At 36.4% G+C, this 16,783-nt stretch overlaps 1 protein-coding gene across 1 annotated transcript in view; it reads right to left on the bottom strand.

The window, feature by feature from the left end:
- The window catches only part of GPM6A (glycoprotein M6A), a gene marked incomplete at its 5' end in the record, with an annotated part of 36,079 nt that extends 21,251 nt beyond the window's left edge, over positions 1-14,828 (bottom strand). Inside the window, one exon of the mRNA XM_035557916.1 lies at positions 14,626-14,828. Coding sequence (XP_035413809.1) covers positions 14,626-14,828 — 203 coding nt within the window. The remainder of the gene's footprint in view (positions 1-14,625) is intronic.
- Between the last annotated feature and the right edge of the window lie 1,955 nt (positions 14,829-16,783).

The following is a 16,783-nucleotide window of genomic DNA, read 5'->3' as shown; positions in this document are numbered from 1 at the left end:
TCATCTGACATTCTTGTATAACGAGGCTTTAAAAACATTATTTCACAGACCCAAAGGTCAAGAAATGGAAGGATGGCTCAGAGTATACCATTCAGAGCCCAGAAGGCTGAAGATATTAAAAAGAATAATTAATTGGGCTGTGCTGTGATTGTCCTGCCTAGCACTGTCCAGAAGCTCATGACTCCTACAAGGAGATGCTGCCTACTAAATGTTCTCTCATGACAAAGATTTGTGAAGAGATACTTGAAAGGACCTCTGCTCTAAGTGTATTGTCTAAGCTTGGAAAAACTCTGTGACCTTCACCTTGGATCACCAGTTTTCAGTATTTCATGCTTGGATTTCTCTAAAAAACTACCCACAGTAAGTTTTCGGTTTATTCACATGATATGGCAGGAGTTGTGTAACTCTTGGTAATGTGCAGGCTTAAGGTGTTAGTAATTCCAGTCATATGGTCCAGGTCAAGATAAAACCACTTATTTGAAAGTATGATGGAAAAAAAGCCAGAGACCCATTAGGATCTGCAAGATGAATTTTGACATGCTTCAAACAACTACCCAAACTGAAAGTTTCTCAAGACATAAAGATCAGTACCTTTGTTGTTATGAAAGGAATTATTTAATATCAGTTCTTTAGAATCACACTTTTAATTGTCACCCAAAAGATACAGAGTCACAGAGTGGTTGAGGTTGACAGGATCTATCTAGTCCAAACCCCCTGCCAAACAGGGTCTCCTAGAGCACATTGCACAAGATCATGTCCAGACAGGTTTTGAATATCTTCAGAGAAAAAGACTCCACAATCTCTCTCTAGGCTGTTCCAGCACTCTCTCCCCCTCACAGTGAAGATATTTTTCCTCATATCAGATGGAACTTCCTCTGTTTCAGTTTGTGTCCTTTGTCTGTTATCTTGTTGCTGAGCACCCCTGAAAAAATCTGGCCCCATACTCTTGACGCCCTCCCATAGCATATTGGTATACATTGATAAGAACCATTCTCAGTCTTATCTTCTCCAGGCTAAACAGACCCAGCTCTCTCAGCCTTTTCTCATAAGAGAGATGCTCCAGTCCCCCCACTCATCTTTGTAGTCCTCTGCTGGACCTTCTCTAGTCTCTATATCTCTCTTGTACTGGAGAGCCCAAAATTGGATGCAGTACTCCAGATGTGGCCTCACTGGGGCTGAGGAGAGGGGCGGGATCACCTCTCTCAACCTGCTGACAACACTCTTCCTAAAGCACCCTGGGATACCAATGGCCATGGCCACAAGGGCACAATGCTGGCTCATGGTTAACCCACTGTCCACCAGAACTCCCAGGTCATTCTCCACAGAGTTGCTTTCCAGAGCAGCTTTCAGCCCCCAACCTGTACTGGTTCATGGGGTTATTCCTCCCTAGGTGTTGGACCCTGTATTTGCCTTTGTTGAACTTCATGAGGCTGCTCTCTGACCAACTCCCCAGCCTGTCCAGGTCCCTCTGAGTGGCAGCACAGCCCTCTGGGATATCAGCCACTCCTCCCAGTTTCGTATCATCAGCAAACTTGCTGATAGTGCACTCTGACTCTTCATCCAGGTAATTGATGAATAGATGGAACAAGACTGGACCAAGTACTGACCGCTGGGGGACACCACTAGCTACAGGCATTCCAACTAGATTAGACTAGATCACAACCCTCTGAGCTCTGCCATCCAGCCAGTTCTCAATCTTCCTCACTGTCCACTCATCTAACCCATACTTCCTGAGCTTACATATGAGAATGTTGTGGGATACAGCAGTGAAAGCCTTGCTGAAGTCAAGGTAGAAAACATCCACTGCTCTCCCCTCATCTACCCAGCCAGTCATTCCATCATAGAGGCTATCAGGTTGGTTAAACATGATTTTCCCTTGATGAATCCATGCTGACTAGTCCTTCCTTTCCTCCACATGCTTAGAGGTGACATCCAGGATGAGCTGTCCCTTCCAGGGATGGCTGACTGGGTCCTCTTCCTTGCCCTTTTTGAAGACTGGAGTGGCACTGTTTTTTGTTGTTGTTGTTGTTGTTGTTTTTACAGTTCTCAGGCACCTCTCTTGTACTCCATGACCTTTCAAAGATGATGAAGAGTGGTCTAGCAATAACATCTGCCAGCTCCCTCAGCACTCATGGGTACATCCCATCAGTGACCATGGATTTGTGCATGTCAGGTTTGCCTAAATAATCTCTAATCCAGTCCTCCTCAACTAAGGCAAAGTCGTCCTTTCTCCAGACTTGTCTGGGATTCCTGAGGGCTGACCTTAGCAGCAAAGAGGGCATTCAGTATCTCTGCCTTCTCTGTATCCTCCATCACTAGTGCAAGCCTCCCCCCTCCCCAACATTCAGCAGTGGGCTCACATTTTCCCTAGTATTCCTTTTACTACTGTATTGAGAGAAATAGCTCTCAACACACAATTTACAGTAACAAGGCTGGACAGCCCATTAACATATCTTTGAATTTGAATGGTTTTCAAGAGATTCAAAGTCAGATTCAAGTTTACAGTTGATATTTCAGATGTACAAGTGTGACAACAGTTTCACTGAATGCATCTTAAGCTTGCTTTATTCTCATAAAAACTCAGTTAAACTTATGACCTAGCTGGTGAGGGGTGGGATGGAATGTATAATAAATGAATGCTGTTAACATCTGTTATAGCATTTTTCACAGGGCAATAACAGAAGGGTTCTGGGAATGAGAAAGAATATGTTTTTTTCCTTTATTTCCCAATAACAAAGTCCTCTCAGCTTCTTTCCACATCACTTTTCATTTTATAGACAAGTGAAAACCAGGGTAAGTTGATATTTGTATGGAATAGATACAGAAATTATTCAAGATGGTGGAATAAATTTAGCACTGTTGACAGTATTAGATGATGAAAAGATGATAGTAATTCAGCTGGTGTAACACTGTTTTAACAGGGAAATTATGTTTTGAGCCTATCTTCCCATTACTGACAAAAGTTAAGTTACCGTAGGAAACAGACAGCAACTTTGTGACTATGCCATAGGATCTCTTCCAACTCCTACATTATACTCCTTATAAAGCGTGACCTCCATCAGAGGCTGAAGTATGGGAGTTATGCCACCAACAGCTCCTCACAGACCTCAGTGTGCCCAGTGCTGTAGAAATTACAAGGCAGCATTGCCTTAACAGGATTAAGGCTTTGGAGAAGTCTCCAGAGACTATTTCACAGTCCTTGCAACAGCTCTTTAAACCATCTGTGCTGAGCCTCCCACTGAGCTGCTCATAACAAAAAGGGTACCAAAAGATCTCTGCTTTTTCCTCAGCCTTATGTGCAACTAAAGGAATAACTTTCATTTAAGCCTTCTACAAGGAAAATATAAATAGCTACACACTAACCAAATATAGAAATCAATTTCTTCCTGATATACTCTCTACAGAGACAAGTAGGAAAATCTCCACTGATCAGGCTACATGAGATGAAGCAGCCAGACTTACTGCAAGGAGAAAGGATCTCATAAGATGCAAAGAGAAAGAAAGAAACAACAGAAGTGAAATATTCACTCCACTACCTTTTAAGAAGTCAGATAGAATTGCATTGCAATATAACTATTAAGAATGCTATATTTAAAGAAAATATATTAAAACAGTAACAAGTTAATCACATATTCGTTTTGAAGACAGTGTTGGTATTAAAGTATTCTGCAGCATCTATATTAATGCTGCACATAAATTCACATAAACTTTGATCTTCCAATGAAATTATAATAGTTACTAAAATATAGACCCTGTAAAATGGAGACTGCCATTCTTTAAAAATAAAATGTAATTCTTTGTGAATGAACTCAGGGAGATTAATTGCCATCTATGTTTTAGTAAAGTCTCAAATGCTGGAGACGCAGCACCAGAGCAACCAGGGAGGTAAAGGGCAGAATGAACGATGAACAGAAGCCAGTGGGTGAGATGGACAAGGGCAAAGCAGAAGGACAAGCACAGCTCACAATTGTGCAGGCTGGAGTGGAAGGAAAGAGGTAGATAACAAGCAAAGAAAGCAGAGACAAAATTATAGAGGTAAATTCTGTGCTTCAGATGGTATTGGAAAGACATACATGTGAATACTAAGGATACTCTGAGAAGAACAAGAAGAAATCTTGCATACTTATTCACTAAATGCAGGACTCCTGTGGTTATTACATAATGATATATTTACAGCCATGAAACATTTCTATAAAACAGTGAATTAAGATTGCAAAGATAATTCTGATTTTCACAAATTCAAGTTGATTCTGCTGTTGCTGGGTAGAATAAGCTGAACGATTATCTAAACATTAATAGTGAAAAGCATAGTGTAAGTATTGAAAGCTTTTTTTTTCTTTTTTCTTTTTTCCTTTTCTTCTTTTCTTTTTTTTTTAAGAATAAGCTAAAAAGTACTTTGCATATTGTCTTAATCACGAGGAGAATCTATGGGTTCCAGGCCTGATTTACACCACTGCTTTCAATTTGTGACAAGTCATTCTTTCAGTTTTTAACAATTTGCCTACTGCTGTGTCATTAATTACTCCATATTAAGCAGACTTCCTAATTTATTAATCTGAATCTGGATTCCATCCAACAAGACGAATATTAAAATAGTTGTAGAGAAAACGCTTAATTTCCCCAACTGAAGTCACTGATGGCAGCCATAAGTTCTAATATCTTAATGAACAGGTTGTCGCTGAGTACATAGTAGACTATCCCAGCAGAGACAAGTCAGAGGTGAGTGAAAACATTCTCAGAGAGATGAATGTGACAGATTTCCTACTGAGTATTTTTGTGGTGCTTTGACAAATACAAGATTGAAAAAGATATCAGCAAGCAATAAGATTAATTGATGAATGATCTTGTCTATGAGTAGAAGAAACTTTTGTGAAGAGTGCTAAAGAAAAATATTTTGTTGTTGAGACTCCTTCAATCAAATGAACACAAGTAATTATTCCATCTTGTTATAAGTGCATTTCAATATTCAAAACTAGCTCCTGTTAACTATGTCTAGAAGTAATATTTTGAGCTTGAGAAACTTGTTGCTTCACTGGAGTAAATCAGTACTGCTCCACTATAATAAATGTGTTTACTACCCCAACAGATAAACCAAGAAGAACAGTTAACATTGACTTTTAATATATTCCAAAAGGAATTACAATTGTAAGAACCCTGAAGCCTTTATACTATTCAGTCTAATCATGGTACATTTTCCACCCTCAGTTCTAAAGATTGGCACTTAACTACTGCACACCACTATATACTTTTGTATCAAAATAACTTAATATTGTTTTGGAACAATCAACATATTATCTAGGGATACTTTTCTCTAATTTAGTTAAAATATGAACACATTCCAAACACTTATTTTCAGTTAAGAGCAACAACAACCACCAAAATTGCTCTATGACACGTGATTCTCATGCTGCCCAGAAAACCTTTTTATTTGAACAATGTATGTGTACATTTCAGCTGGAATGTATCAGAGGTTTTAAATGGTCTAGTCCACCAGTATACCAGGTATTACTGTGGAAGCAGATTTTTAGCATTTAGAATTCTGCTTCATATTTCTCTTCCTGAATCTATAACAAATTGTCCAAATACAGATAATGTCATTCAGTTTCCACAGGTGCATGTAATTGACACCAAACTGTATATTCAGTGAATACAAGTAAATTCAGACAATTATACATATTTTCAATATAATAATTATAAAATAAGAAAAGTACAATACCAAAGCTATCAAAGACACTAAAAAACTAGTTAAATTATCACAATAAAATTTCTAATTTAAAATTGCAGCTTTTTTTTATAGCTGGAATAGACAGTTTAGAAAGATGAGTACTGATTGTAATCATCACTACTAGTGTCAGTCAGTTTTGCTATTTTATTTTTTCCCATCACAAGGAACTTTAATCTTCACACCTAGAATGCACACTAATCTCTGTTACTCTGTAAGAAAGCAACACTGGCCTTTGTGATGATTCTTTTGCCCCCAGACATACTGGTCCTAAAAGGTTGAGAGACTGAGATAGCAACCTGTTTCCTCAGGCTATCTCCAGCTTTTAGAAACAGTTTTGCAAATGTGTTTTTTGAAAATAGACAAGATACAAGGTTTGTACAGGATCTACAGAAGTCATGGCTCATAGAAGTTTTTAATTTCTTAACATAAATTCAAGATACTATTCACTTAAACAGTTTAAGCAAACAAGATAGTACGATGAAGCACAGGGGAACTGTTAGCAAAGGGAGGAGACAAGCAGACATTTTTTCCTTTTTTGAAGAAAAATATACAGTCAGCAGGGAGAAAGGAGGATTAATAGTCATGTACTACCTGCAGAGTAAGACTAAAAAACTCACTATAAATGAAGTAAGAGACTAAAATATCCTCAGTATGGAGAAGAGAAAAATGAAACTGGTAAGAAAATGTCAGCACAGCTCCTTAAGGGATTTTTCAGAGATTAGGTTAATAAAAAATCTAAACTTCTAAAATACAGGTGGAAAGAGAACAAAATTGGAATATAGGATGTTCAATTAGAGTTCATAGGAAAATGATAGAGGTAGAAAGAATTAAAAGCAGACAAAAGGCAAGAGCAATGAAGGCCTAAGAGTATTTATTTTTATTTAAGGAAGAAATAAAATTCACTAAAAAGAAAACAGGTTGAGTAATACGTCTTCTAGTTCTGTATTTCTGGAATAACTTCTGTATAAAATCATATGCAAATTTGCTCAAAGATAAAGCACATTGTTAGGACTTTTCATTGTTAATGAAAAGACCATCATTTTAGAATATGCAAGACACACTTCCATTCTGCAAATGCCAAATTTTGTTATTTTACTCTGAAGAGCAGCCATGTGCCACTGTTTTTAACAGATTAATTTGTGAATATATGTTGTGTGTGTACAACTCAGGGTAGAATTCTGCATTCCTATACAAAGTCATTCTCCTCTAAAATTTTGATGGTTGCTTCCTTCATAGGAAATGGACAGTTGAGCTGAGATTTCAAGGAACACTTCCAAAAGCAGCGGAATTCACAGCCTAATGGAAGAGGAGTAATAGCAGCACAAACCACATTTCCACCCTTTGAATACTGTAATGTTCTTGGAACAGGAAAGGATCTTTAAATGTTTATTTAAAAATTTAAATGAACACTAACTGTTTGAGACCAAAACACAAAGTTTTGACTATAATGTGGATTAGAATGGGTGTCAAAGTTGTTTCTGATAATCTAGGTCTGTTCTGTCTTCTCACCTCTAGCAAAACTACTTTCCTGGAAAGAATTTTAAAGATGATTACTACAGAGGAAATCTGGAACTCTCTTTGCCTGAAGAAGGACAAAAATAGATTGGAATCAGTGCACAGCAACATGCAGACTTCCAGCAGAATTATATGATTCTATGATTATATGGTGTTATACTCTGTAGATATTGAATTCCTATTCAACTTTCCATAGGAACATAGCACAAAAAGACGTAGCAAATCCTACCACAGGATTTCTGTTTCATTATTACAAATGTAAACTTGGAGTCATGCACAGTAAACAGTAATAGGATAAAACCAATAACTTGATACTAAAAGTTTAGATTGGGATGGTAATGGTTAATTCTTCTCTTTTAAGATCTTTTGCACAAAGACCAGTTGTCTTGGTTTTTCATGGCACATAAAGAAGGATATAGCAATATGCACATTACATAGGTATATACATTTTCCATTTTATGTCTGTAAGATTAATTGTATAAAGTAAATTAGGATTAAATGGAAATAAAATTGCTTTAAAAAGTCATATGAAGATGAACTGCCTGCTCAGAAAGGCCTACTGCAAATGCTTCAAATCACAGGCACACAATGATAATAGTGAATCTAAATTCCAGACAACCAAGTAAAAAAATCTGCTTAACACAAATTAAATAATACATCTGACTGCTTAAAGCAGTGGACTGTGTTGGCACCGATGAAGACTAAAAAATTCTGTATGTATTCTCTGCTGCTATTAACATGTGCTGCTAAGAATTCCATTATTCAACTGTTTCATAAAACGAGAAGCACATTTTTTCAGGTACCTTCCAAATACCACACTTTACTTACATAGCTACTGATTTTGCTTTTAACAGAACATTAGGCTATAGATGCATATGCAGCAAATGTTACTTTTAATCACTGTATAGTCTTGAGAAGGTCATATTCTCAAGTGCTGGCGTGTTTTGTCATATTGGGCACATCTACTAAATGATACCAGATCTGGACTGCTATGTTTTGCATCTAACCCTTAATATGCTGTTTTACTTTCTACATGTGACTGAACTATTCCAGGGAAATAGTGTCCTCCTTAAGTAAACTGCACTCTTTTGAATGGAAAATGCAACCTTCAATGATATTGTGCTCTCAGTGATGGTTCGAAATTATAATAAACTAACAAGGTACATAGGTCAAAGATAGGCTTTCCTTGTAGAAACAATTTCATTCTCCTACACACAGTCAGAATCCAGACACAAGACCTCACACAGTGCTGTTAGTGGGAAATCTTATCAGCCTCATTAGCATTTTTACTGCTGACCTGAGTGAAGGTCAACCTTCAGCCTTTCAGCAGGAGGGATTATGAGCTCATCCCCACTAATGTTTTGGCTCAGGAATGGATTTTTTTTTTCTTTTTATTGTGAGTCCCTCAGACGTCCCCACTTATTGGGATATGATTTGCATTGTGTTTCAGAGTGTACAATATGAATTCCTTTGCAATGAAACTAAATAGGATGTATGCTCCAGGAGTGCTCCTTCTGAACTCCAGGTGCTAATGGATGTTCAGTGCATTGTATCAGACATAACTTCATCCAAAATAAATCTCTGAAATGAATATTGTACAAACAACAAGACATTAGCACCAAGCATTTAGGTCTACCCATCAGTTTCTATAGGGCTGATACTACCTACAACTCCATTATGTAGATATAATATACATATATAAAAATAAATACTATATATGCATAAATATAATATAAATATATAATATATGCATATATTATATATAACATAAGTTCAAATTTAAGCACTGGACTTTTGTAACAGAACAAACACATATAGGGAAAAACAGTATTATTGCATGTTAAATATATGACTAAAACAGAAATATCACATGATCTAATGCAAATATTTATAAACATATTTCATATCAGTTACTCTTTACTGCAGATCTCTCTGTAATACTTTTCACAGTATTCCATTAATATTAAGGCAATATTAATGATAAAAAGACTACTTTTAGTGGTACCAATATTTACGTTGCGATAACTGCAAAACCAACAAAAACAAAGAGAGGATAAGAATAGCATTCCTTCATCTACCTGAGAAAACAGTGTTTTCAAACAGTAAGGGGTAGATATAAAAGCTTCCATGAGTGCTCTTATTCTTCCTCAAATCAAAACAGCTGCATACACTATTTTACTAAGTAATATCCTTTTAACAAACCATGACTATACACCAACTAGTTACTAACAACCATCAAACCTGGACACTTATACAACCAAATCTGGGGCTTCTGCATTTTGAAAAGAAGGAAATTTTTAGCTGTAAGAAGATGGCTCCTGTGAATTATCCATAGCAGTTCCAATAGTGAGAATAGTGAATACAGATTTACATATAGTAACTTCATTTAGTATACTATTTGGTATTGCACCTTTAAAAGGAAGTGAATTTACAATGACCTGAATTAGTTCTACCTGTAGTAGGAAAATGTTGCTAATGATACTGTCAGGAAGGTTTCTTCATATTCTACTCTAAGAGCATGATTCCCTTGTTTCACAGCCTATATATCACAAACGTGACAGATGGCACCAACTGGCCCTGCACACTAAAAAGAAAGAGCTGTGAAAATTACTATTGGGATATACAACAAACATACCTTGTGCTGCTGATTGCCTAAAACTATCTTCTGAAATTTGCTCCAAACACCAGAAAAACATGACAATTGAATTCACACAATATAGTTTTGGACAATTGTCCATCAATTTCTCCTGCCTTTGGAATCTTATCTAAGTCAGCTATTAAGTGAACCTAGCATCCATTACTTCACAGATATATTGTTCAATGCAGTTTATTAAGCCAGCAGAGAAATGGCTGAACACCACATCTGCCTGAAGCAGATTTTCCAGTTTCAGTGAAGCCTACAGAGTTGTTAAATTGCCAAAGCGGGCAACATAAACCATTGACCTTAGAGTTAAAATATCATAAAGGCAGTTTTAAGCGTAAATTAAACCACCATATTTATGTTTTTAGAATCCTCCTGAATTACAAGGAGCTAAAATATCCACTCTACTTTCACTTGGAGGAATTTGCGTCCCAAACACAGCTTATGATTTCTGTATATTAATTCCCTGAACTTCTTCACTTGGAGGGAAAAAAAAAAAAAGAGGAAAAAAATAACAAAAACAAAATAATGTATCCCCTAAAAAAGTGATAAAGTTGATAGTGAAGAAGTCTGGGAATGAAGTTTCACAAAAGTGATTTAGAAAGCAATGAAGCGATGTAGTAGAAGGTAGTCCTTATCAAAAGTCCACTCATTGACAATTCAAAGTGTTTTGATGGTTTTAGTTTTCAGTAAACATCCAATTTATTAAAGGTCCACACATTTAGAAATGACTGTAAAGAGAGAAGATCTTCCCTCAGCTCTGCGATTTTTGAATATATTCTCTCTCTGTAAGGACTACCTGTTTGTACAACATGTACATGTGTTCTCGTGTATTTTAATACTTTTGATTTCTTTTAATTTTCAAGAGTTTAGAATATCTGATTTACCCACACCACTTTGAAGACTTTCAAATCAGGCTGTAATCTAGTACTCTGAGACAAAATTGCTTTTACAACATCCTTGTTACTTTTTACAACCTATTGGTTTTAGAACCATATTATAGACCAAGACTGGTTTTTTTGTTTGTTTTCCAAACAAGTAATCAAAAGAGCATTCATTACTGTAACCCATTGCTATAAAAGCACTATTTCTACCCTACCCAGCATCTCTGCAGGATGTTTCCAGTATCTTAAAGTATTAACAATGATTACTGCATATTTTAACTTGGGAAATCATCAATTTGAGGAAATTGGTTTAACTGTCTGGTATTTAAGGAATTTTAAAACCAGCTGGAAAACCCACTCTTAATCTTTCAAAATTATGAATATTTAATACTCATTAATATTTTCAAAGCAAATATGAACTGCAGCTAGTATGTACAACCTGACCAAGGGTTCATGAATCTGGAAGGAAAAAACACGTATGCTCTGCTGAGCTAATGCTCACACTGCCTCTTTTGCCTCACAGGGCTGCTGCTTTTGGCTGAAGCCTCAAGGGGAGGTCCCTCCAAGGGGACTTGAAGGCCTCATTATAGGTTTTTAGTTAATTAAACCCCACCCAAGCATCAGAACGATGTGTGGGATGTGGGCCATGAGCTGCTTCTCATGGGGCTGGTAGGGCAGGATTGTGGCCAAGGCCCATCCCAGCACCCCAGCAGGGGACAGCCCTAACCCCATCACCAAGTGTCCCTGTGAGGGACCAAGGGCTGCGTTGAAACGGGCAGGGTACAGGGAGGCTGGGCAGGGGCAGTAAGGGTGGGTAGATCCCTCATGGCCCTGACACCGAGTTTTTGCTGCTGTTACTGTGACACTGACCTTTCTGAATGGCTTTGTTGTGCTTTGGCTTTTCTTTCCAGGCACATAAAGTGTGCTTCAGACCTCCTTTGTTTATTCTCTAGAAAGAAGCTCCATTCGCTATAGGGGTCTGCTCCTTCTTTTAAATTGCAATGAGAAACTATATTGACAAAGATAAAGGATGTTTTGTGAGCTGTTATTTGAGCTCAGAACAAACACAGTTGTGGTCACAGCTAAAAAAGCCCTTCTCTCTTACCACCTGCACAAGTAGTTCTCAGATATGGATTGATTTTTATACTGAATGACATTTGAAATCCACCATGCTAATAAATATATATAGACAGCAACCATAAGCATGATGAAACAGAATCTAACACATTCCACTCCACTGCAGCATTTCTCTCACACATTTATCACTGAGGGATAGGCTTCAGGTCAGCCTGACACAGTTCAGAGCAGCAGAAACATTAAGAGACAAAATGTCTTACATAAGCTAAGTGTAATTTAGTAGAACAACCTGCTAGATCTTTTTATTCTTATTATTTGTAAACAGAAAAAAAAAAAAAAAAGTTGTATTTCCATTTAAGTATGCATAGTTATAATAATGTAGAAACCGCACTGCTTGTTTCTACTTACACATTGTTTTCTTTTTTGTTTGTTGGTTGGTTGGTTTTTTTTTTGGCCTTTTGAAAGAATAGAGTTACTGCAGGGCTTTTGCATTCCCAACTGTTAATCAATAGTTATGACAAAATACCAAGCACTGCTTCACCCTATGATATTATTTATAAAGCAGAGTACTATCTGTTTAAGCCAGTAAAAATTTGACAATTGCAAATTTCCTAGAAAATCAGTTTATCCAGTTACCAACAATGGCTCATCTGCTTTTAAAAATATTACCTTCTCCTCCCTTTAAGACATAATTTTAGAGATATCTTTCACAAATGAATAAACTGATTTTTTGATCCTAGTCTGTCTTTCAAATAAATATTTGGTTTTAGTAAGTCTTTAAGTAAACCAATGAACAAGCCAGAAAGCTCCTGGCAAAGCCAAGAAACTAAATGACAAGAAAAAAAAAATCACCTTTACACTCTCTTAATCATTTCCAATGAAATTTGAACAATATCTCCAGTTTGATATTTTCAATTATTTGATAGAGGAAAGCTAGAAAACTTGCTGTAAAGAGAAAGCATTGATTTGTGGCTGTTCTGCACTAATGGCTTCCTAGGGACTAATAAAATGAGTTAGAGCCTAATAAAAAGACTGATCTTTCATTCAGGATAACAATGAACCTTAGCTGCCAAGTCAAGTCAGACCCATTATTCTAAATGACAAGTCAAAAAGCTCAAAGCAGAAGTAACATACTTCCCATCAACCTGATATATTATCATACAAGAACATTTAAATTCCTCAGTCCTAGACAGAAGAAATTTGGATGCGGTGAAGCAGTCATGTACTTATTTAGTAAATTCCTCCTTCTGGCTACTAATTCCACAAATATTGGTAGTGTTCACAAAGAAGCTTTGGGAAGGATGTTGACATAGCACTGCACAAGTCAAGAGATTTCAGATTCAGACTGTACACCTCTCTTGTTCAGTTTCCTATCTCAAACAATGGATATAAAAGAGTAAGAACTGGCAAGACAATAGGATAATTCCCCATTGCTCTTTCAGCATCTGGGACTTCCTGAGCTGGATAAGTCTATATGCCATTAGAAACTGTCAATGGATTTGTTTTCCAAGATTATCCATTATTTCCAAGATTTCCCTTGAAACCATATAAGATTTTGGCATCCACAGTATCCGATTAGTTTCACAGGTCTGCTATACAATTGAAAAAACATCACTTCTTGTGCCTTTTGAACCTGACACCTGCTAGTTTCCTCTGATACCTCCTACTTCTTGTACTGGAAGAGAGACAATATATCCTTACTTTCTTCAGAACATTTACAGACCTCTTACTCACCTTTTCTCTAGCTCTAGGGTAATTAATGTTTAACCATATAGCCTCTACTACAGAACTCTAATCATTCTTTTTTGCCTTCTTTGGTGTATCAAAGTTGGGAGGACAAGAACTGTGCACAGTATTCAGGATATGGATGAAAGATGGATTTATACCATACATTTACCATTATAAAATTCTCTGTTTCTCTATGACTTTCACAGTAATCCTTGTATTTGATTTGGCTTTTGAAAACAGCTAAGCACTGAGTTTACATGGAAGTATCCATTGTAAGATATCAATGTTTTGATGGATGATCAAATCATTTCTCCAAAAAAACGTATAAAGAAAATGTTTACAGAAGTGTGGGTAGGATTCTTCAGCTTTAGTTAGGAATACTAGCAGCCAGATACGAAATTGGATTTCAAATACCCAGGAAAATCATGTTTTAGTGAGACAATAAGATTATAATGTTTAGAGTAAACTTCTTTATTAAATGTTATTAATCTACTTAAGTGAAGGAGACTCCCAACAAAAGTAACATTGAAAATTTTTCACAAAGGCTTTCCAGAAATAAGTTTCAAGAGTAGCAAAGCATGAAAGCTTCAGAATAGATTAATTCTAGGTAAACCAGAGGCAACAAAAGTTTGACACTACAAGCAGTAAGGTTCTGCACAACACTTCAGTTACTTCCCTATTGCATTCATTCCCAGAACTAATCTGTTACTTGTTATACACTCCTGCTTCATTTGCTTGGACTGCAGAGTAGAAAATTTTACACATTTCAGCAAATAAATTATCACAGGATAAAAACAAACATGTTGTGTGGAACAGGCCTGTCAATATATGAAGTACTTTTAGTATTAAATGATAGTAAATTGCATTAAAAATTGCTTGTAATTAGTAAAATATATCAGCTCTATCAAAACTTCATCTGAGCTTATCCAACATTAGATAATTCTTTCTATGATTTTTATTGCAACAAAATTTCTTGAGTTAAATTTATATGACACATGGAATTTTTCAGCAGTTTTCACAGAAAAGGGAAAAATTAAAATAAAGTATTAACTTACATGGTAAAGACATCAATAACATCTCCTGCAACTCTTGTCATCTCAAAGTAGGTTTGCAGAATGTTGACAGTTCCTGAAAGTGCTTCATGTCCACAACCACAGAACAGCGCGACGCCAGCATACAGCAAGATGGTAGCAATTAAAGATGCATAGGGAATACCTCCCAGGCATTTGATGCAACACTCAAAGCACCCTACATGAAAAGAAAGTTGTGTGTTAACATATTATATCAATGAAGGAAAAAAAAAAAAAAAAAAAAAAAAACAACTTTTTCTCGTGAGAAATGCTTCTGAAAAGTGAAGAGATATTTGATCAGGTATAATAACCCATAATTTCAGAAAAATCTGTGAGAGGACAAATGTTAATTGAACTTCTGAGTTTTCTCAGTTGATACTTGACCTATTAAATGTAGAAGGCCATCTGATTAACATGAAATTTTAAACAGCTAGTTCCTTGTACAGTTTCATGTTTTTACTCAGAGCAGATTATTGTCAGTTCTAGGTTATTCCAATATTCACAATTCAGCTATTGGATTACTGAGGAGGATCCTCAATAATAGGGAACCACAGAGAGTATCCTATTCAATTCCTTCCATCACCATAGGTTTACTCCATTTCTTTCATTTGCACATACCAACAACAGAATTTCTCTACCCCATAGCACCATTTTGAGGGTGTAACCAAGTGTTCACTTGCCGAAATACCTCACAATAATAGATGAAGATATGCACTCAAAAGGCACAGATTAACAAACAGTTGTAGAAGCTGAATTTTCTTGCCGCTTATTTGACCTTCCTAAGTGAGGGCAATTGCTCTTGATTTATACCAGGACAACCTTTTCTCCAGCCATCGATCTCTAAATTGATGCTTAGTTCCACAACAAACCCTCTCCCCAGCATGCCTGCTCAAGTTTCTGGCACTACTTTGCCTAGTTTGACAAGCAGCTTCACAAATGCAAAATCTCTACCAAATCTCCCCAGTTCCATAGCAACTTTTACATCCTGTAGAGCCCTGCCTATTACCTTCTGGAAGGACAGAAAAGGCAGGAACCTGTGGCAGAGGTAGAGCAGACAGCATTGTAAATGAGTAAATACTCATTTATCATTTATCTAGCTCTTCCACAGGCCTACTACCTTTCTCAATACTTACTTAATGAGTAATTCTAGGGTTTTCAGTGTTGTCAAACCAACACAAAACTAAAGAAAAGCAATGAATCTTACGAATAAGATTTTAAAATGGATATCACGTATCATTCATAAACCACAAAAGGTAATGAGCTGTAGGTAACATTTGCTCCAATTCTTTTCTTTAAGCTGTTCAGAATGTGAAAATAGCTGTTTAATAACAGAACAATAGAAATGCTATTTTAACTAGCAAAATGCTATTGAACCACCAGTACAGAATCTGACTCAGCTGTACCATGTATGTATACGTCTGTATGACTGACAGCCATTCAGAGCTCTGAGCACCATATTCACAAGGTAGCTACAACACACAGACACAGAAATAATTACTAGAAAAGATTTTTAAAAGTGTACAGGGTTTTGATGTTTGTTTTCCTCTGGAAATAGAGGCACCAGTACTTTCAAACTGTTTACTCTGCAAAATGAGCCTATTTAACCTCATACAGTTCAGCATTTACACTTACTACTCTTAAATTTAGCCATATTTTCCCTCAGGCAAAAATCTAGATCTGCTGGGACTATGTATTTCTACACAAATGATAGGAAGTAATCCAAAGTACCATTCTTCTTTAGTACTTGAAACATGAAGCACTGCATTGATCATTTTTTTTGTCATTCCACAGAGAAAATGTAATAGTAAAATACATAGTTTTTGACAAGACAAGGAATTTTATTTTATGTGGATAATGTTGAACTCCAAATACTGGCTATATTTAGCTACCAAAATTAATGTTTCATCTCATACATCCATTATCCAGTCAGAGAAGATCTCATAGGCAGCTACCCCAGCTCCTCTTAGTAGAATCTTTACCGTCTATTATTAGTAATACTCCTGGTATAGGTATACAAACTTCTGTTTTAAAAGGCTTGTAAAGTGTTCTTTACACAGGCTTTGTCTAGACAAATCTGTGCACTACGCTTCTAGTTTACACTTTTTGTGTGTATGTGTGCAAGTGTTCTAACATACCTCCAAGT

The sequence above is a fragment of the Cygnus atratus genome, chromosome 4, assembly GCF_013377495.2.
Source record: "Cygnus atratus isolate AKBS03 ecotype Queensland, Australia chromosome 4, CAtr_DNAZoo_HiC_assembly, whole genome shotgun sequence".
NCBI lineage: Eukaryota > Metazoa > Chordata > Aves > Anseriformes > Anatidae > Cygnus > Cygnus atratus.
This window is presented reverse-complemented; position numbering and strand designations above follow the sequence as displayed.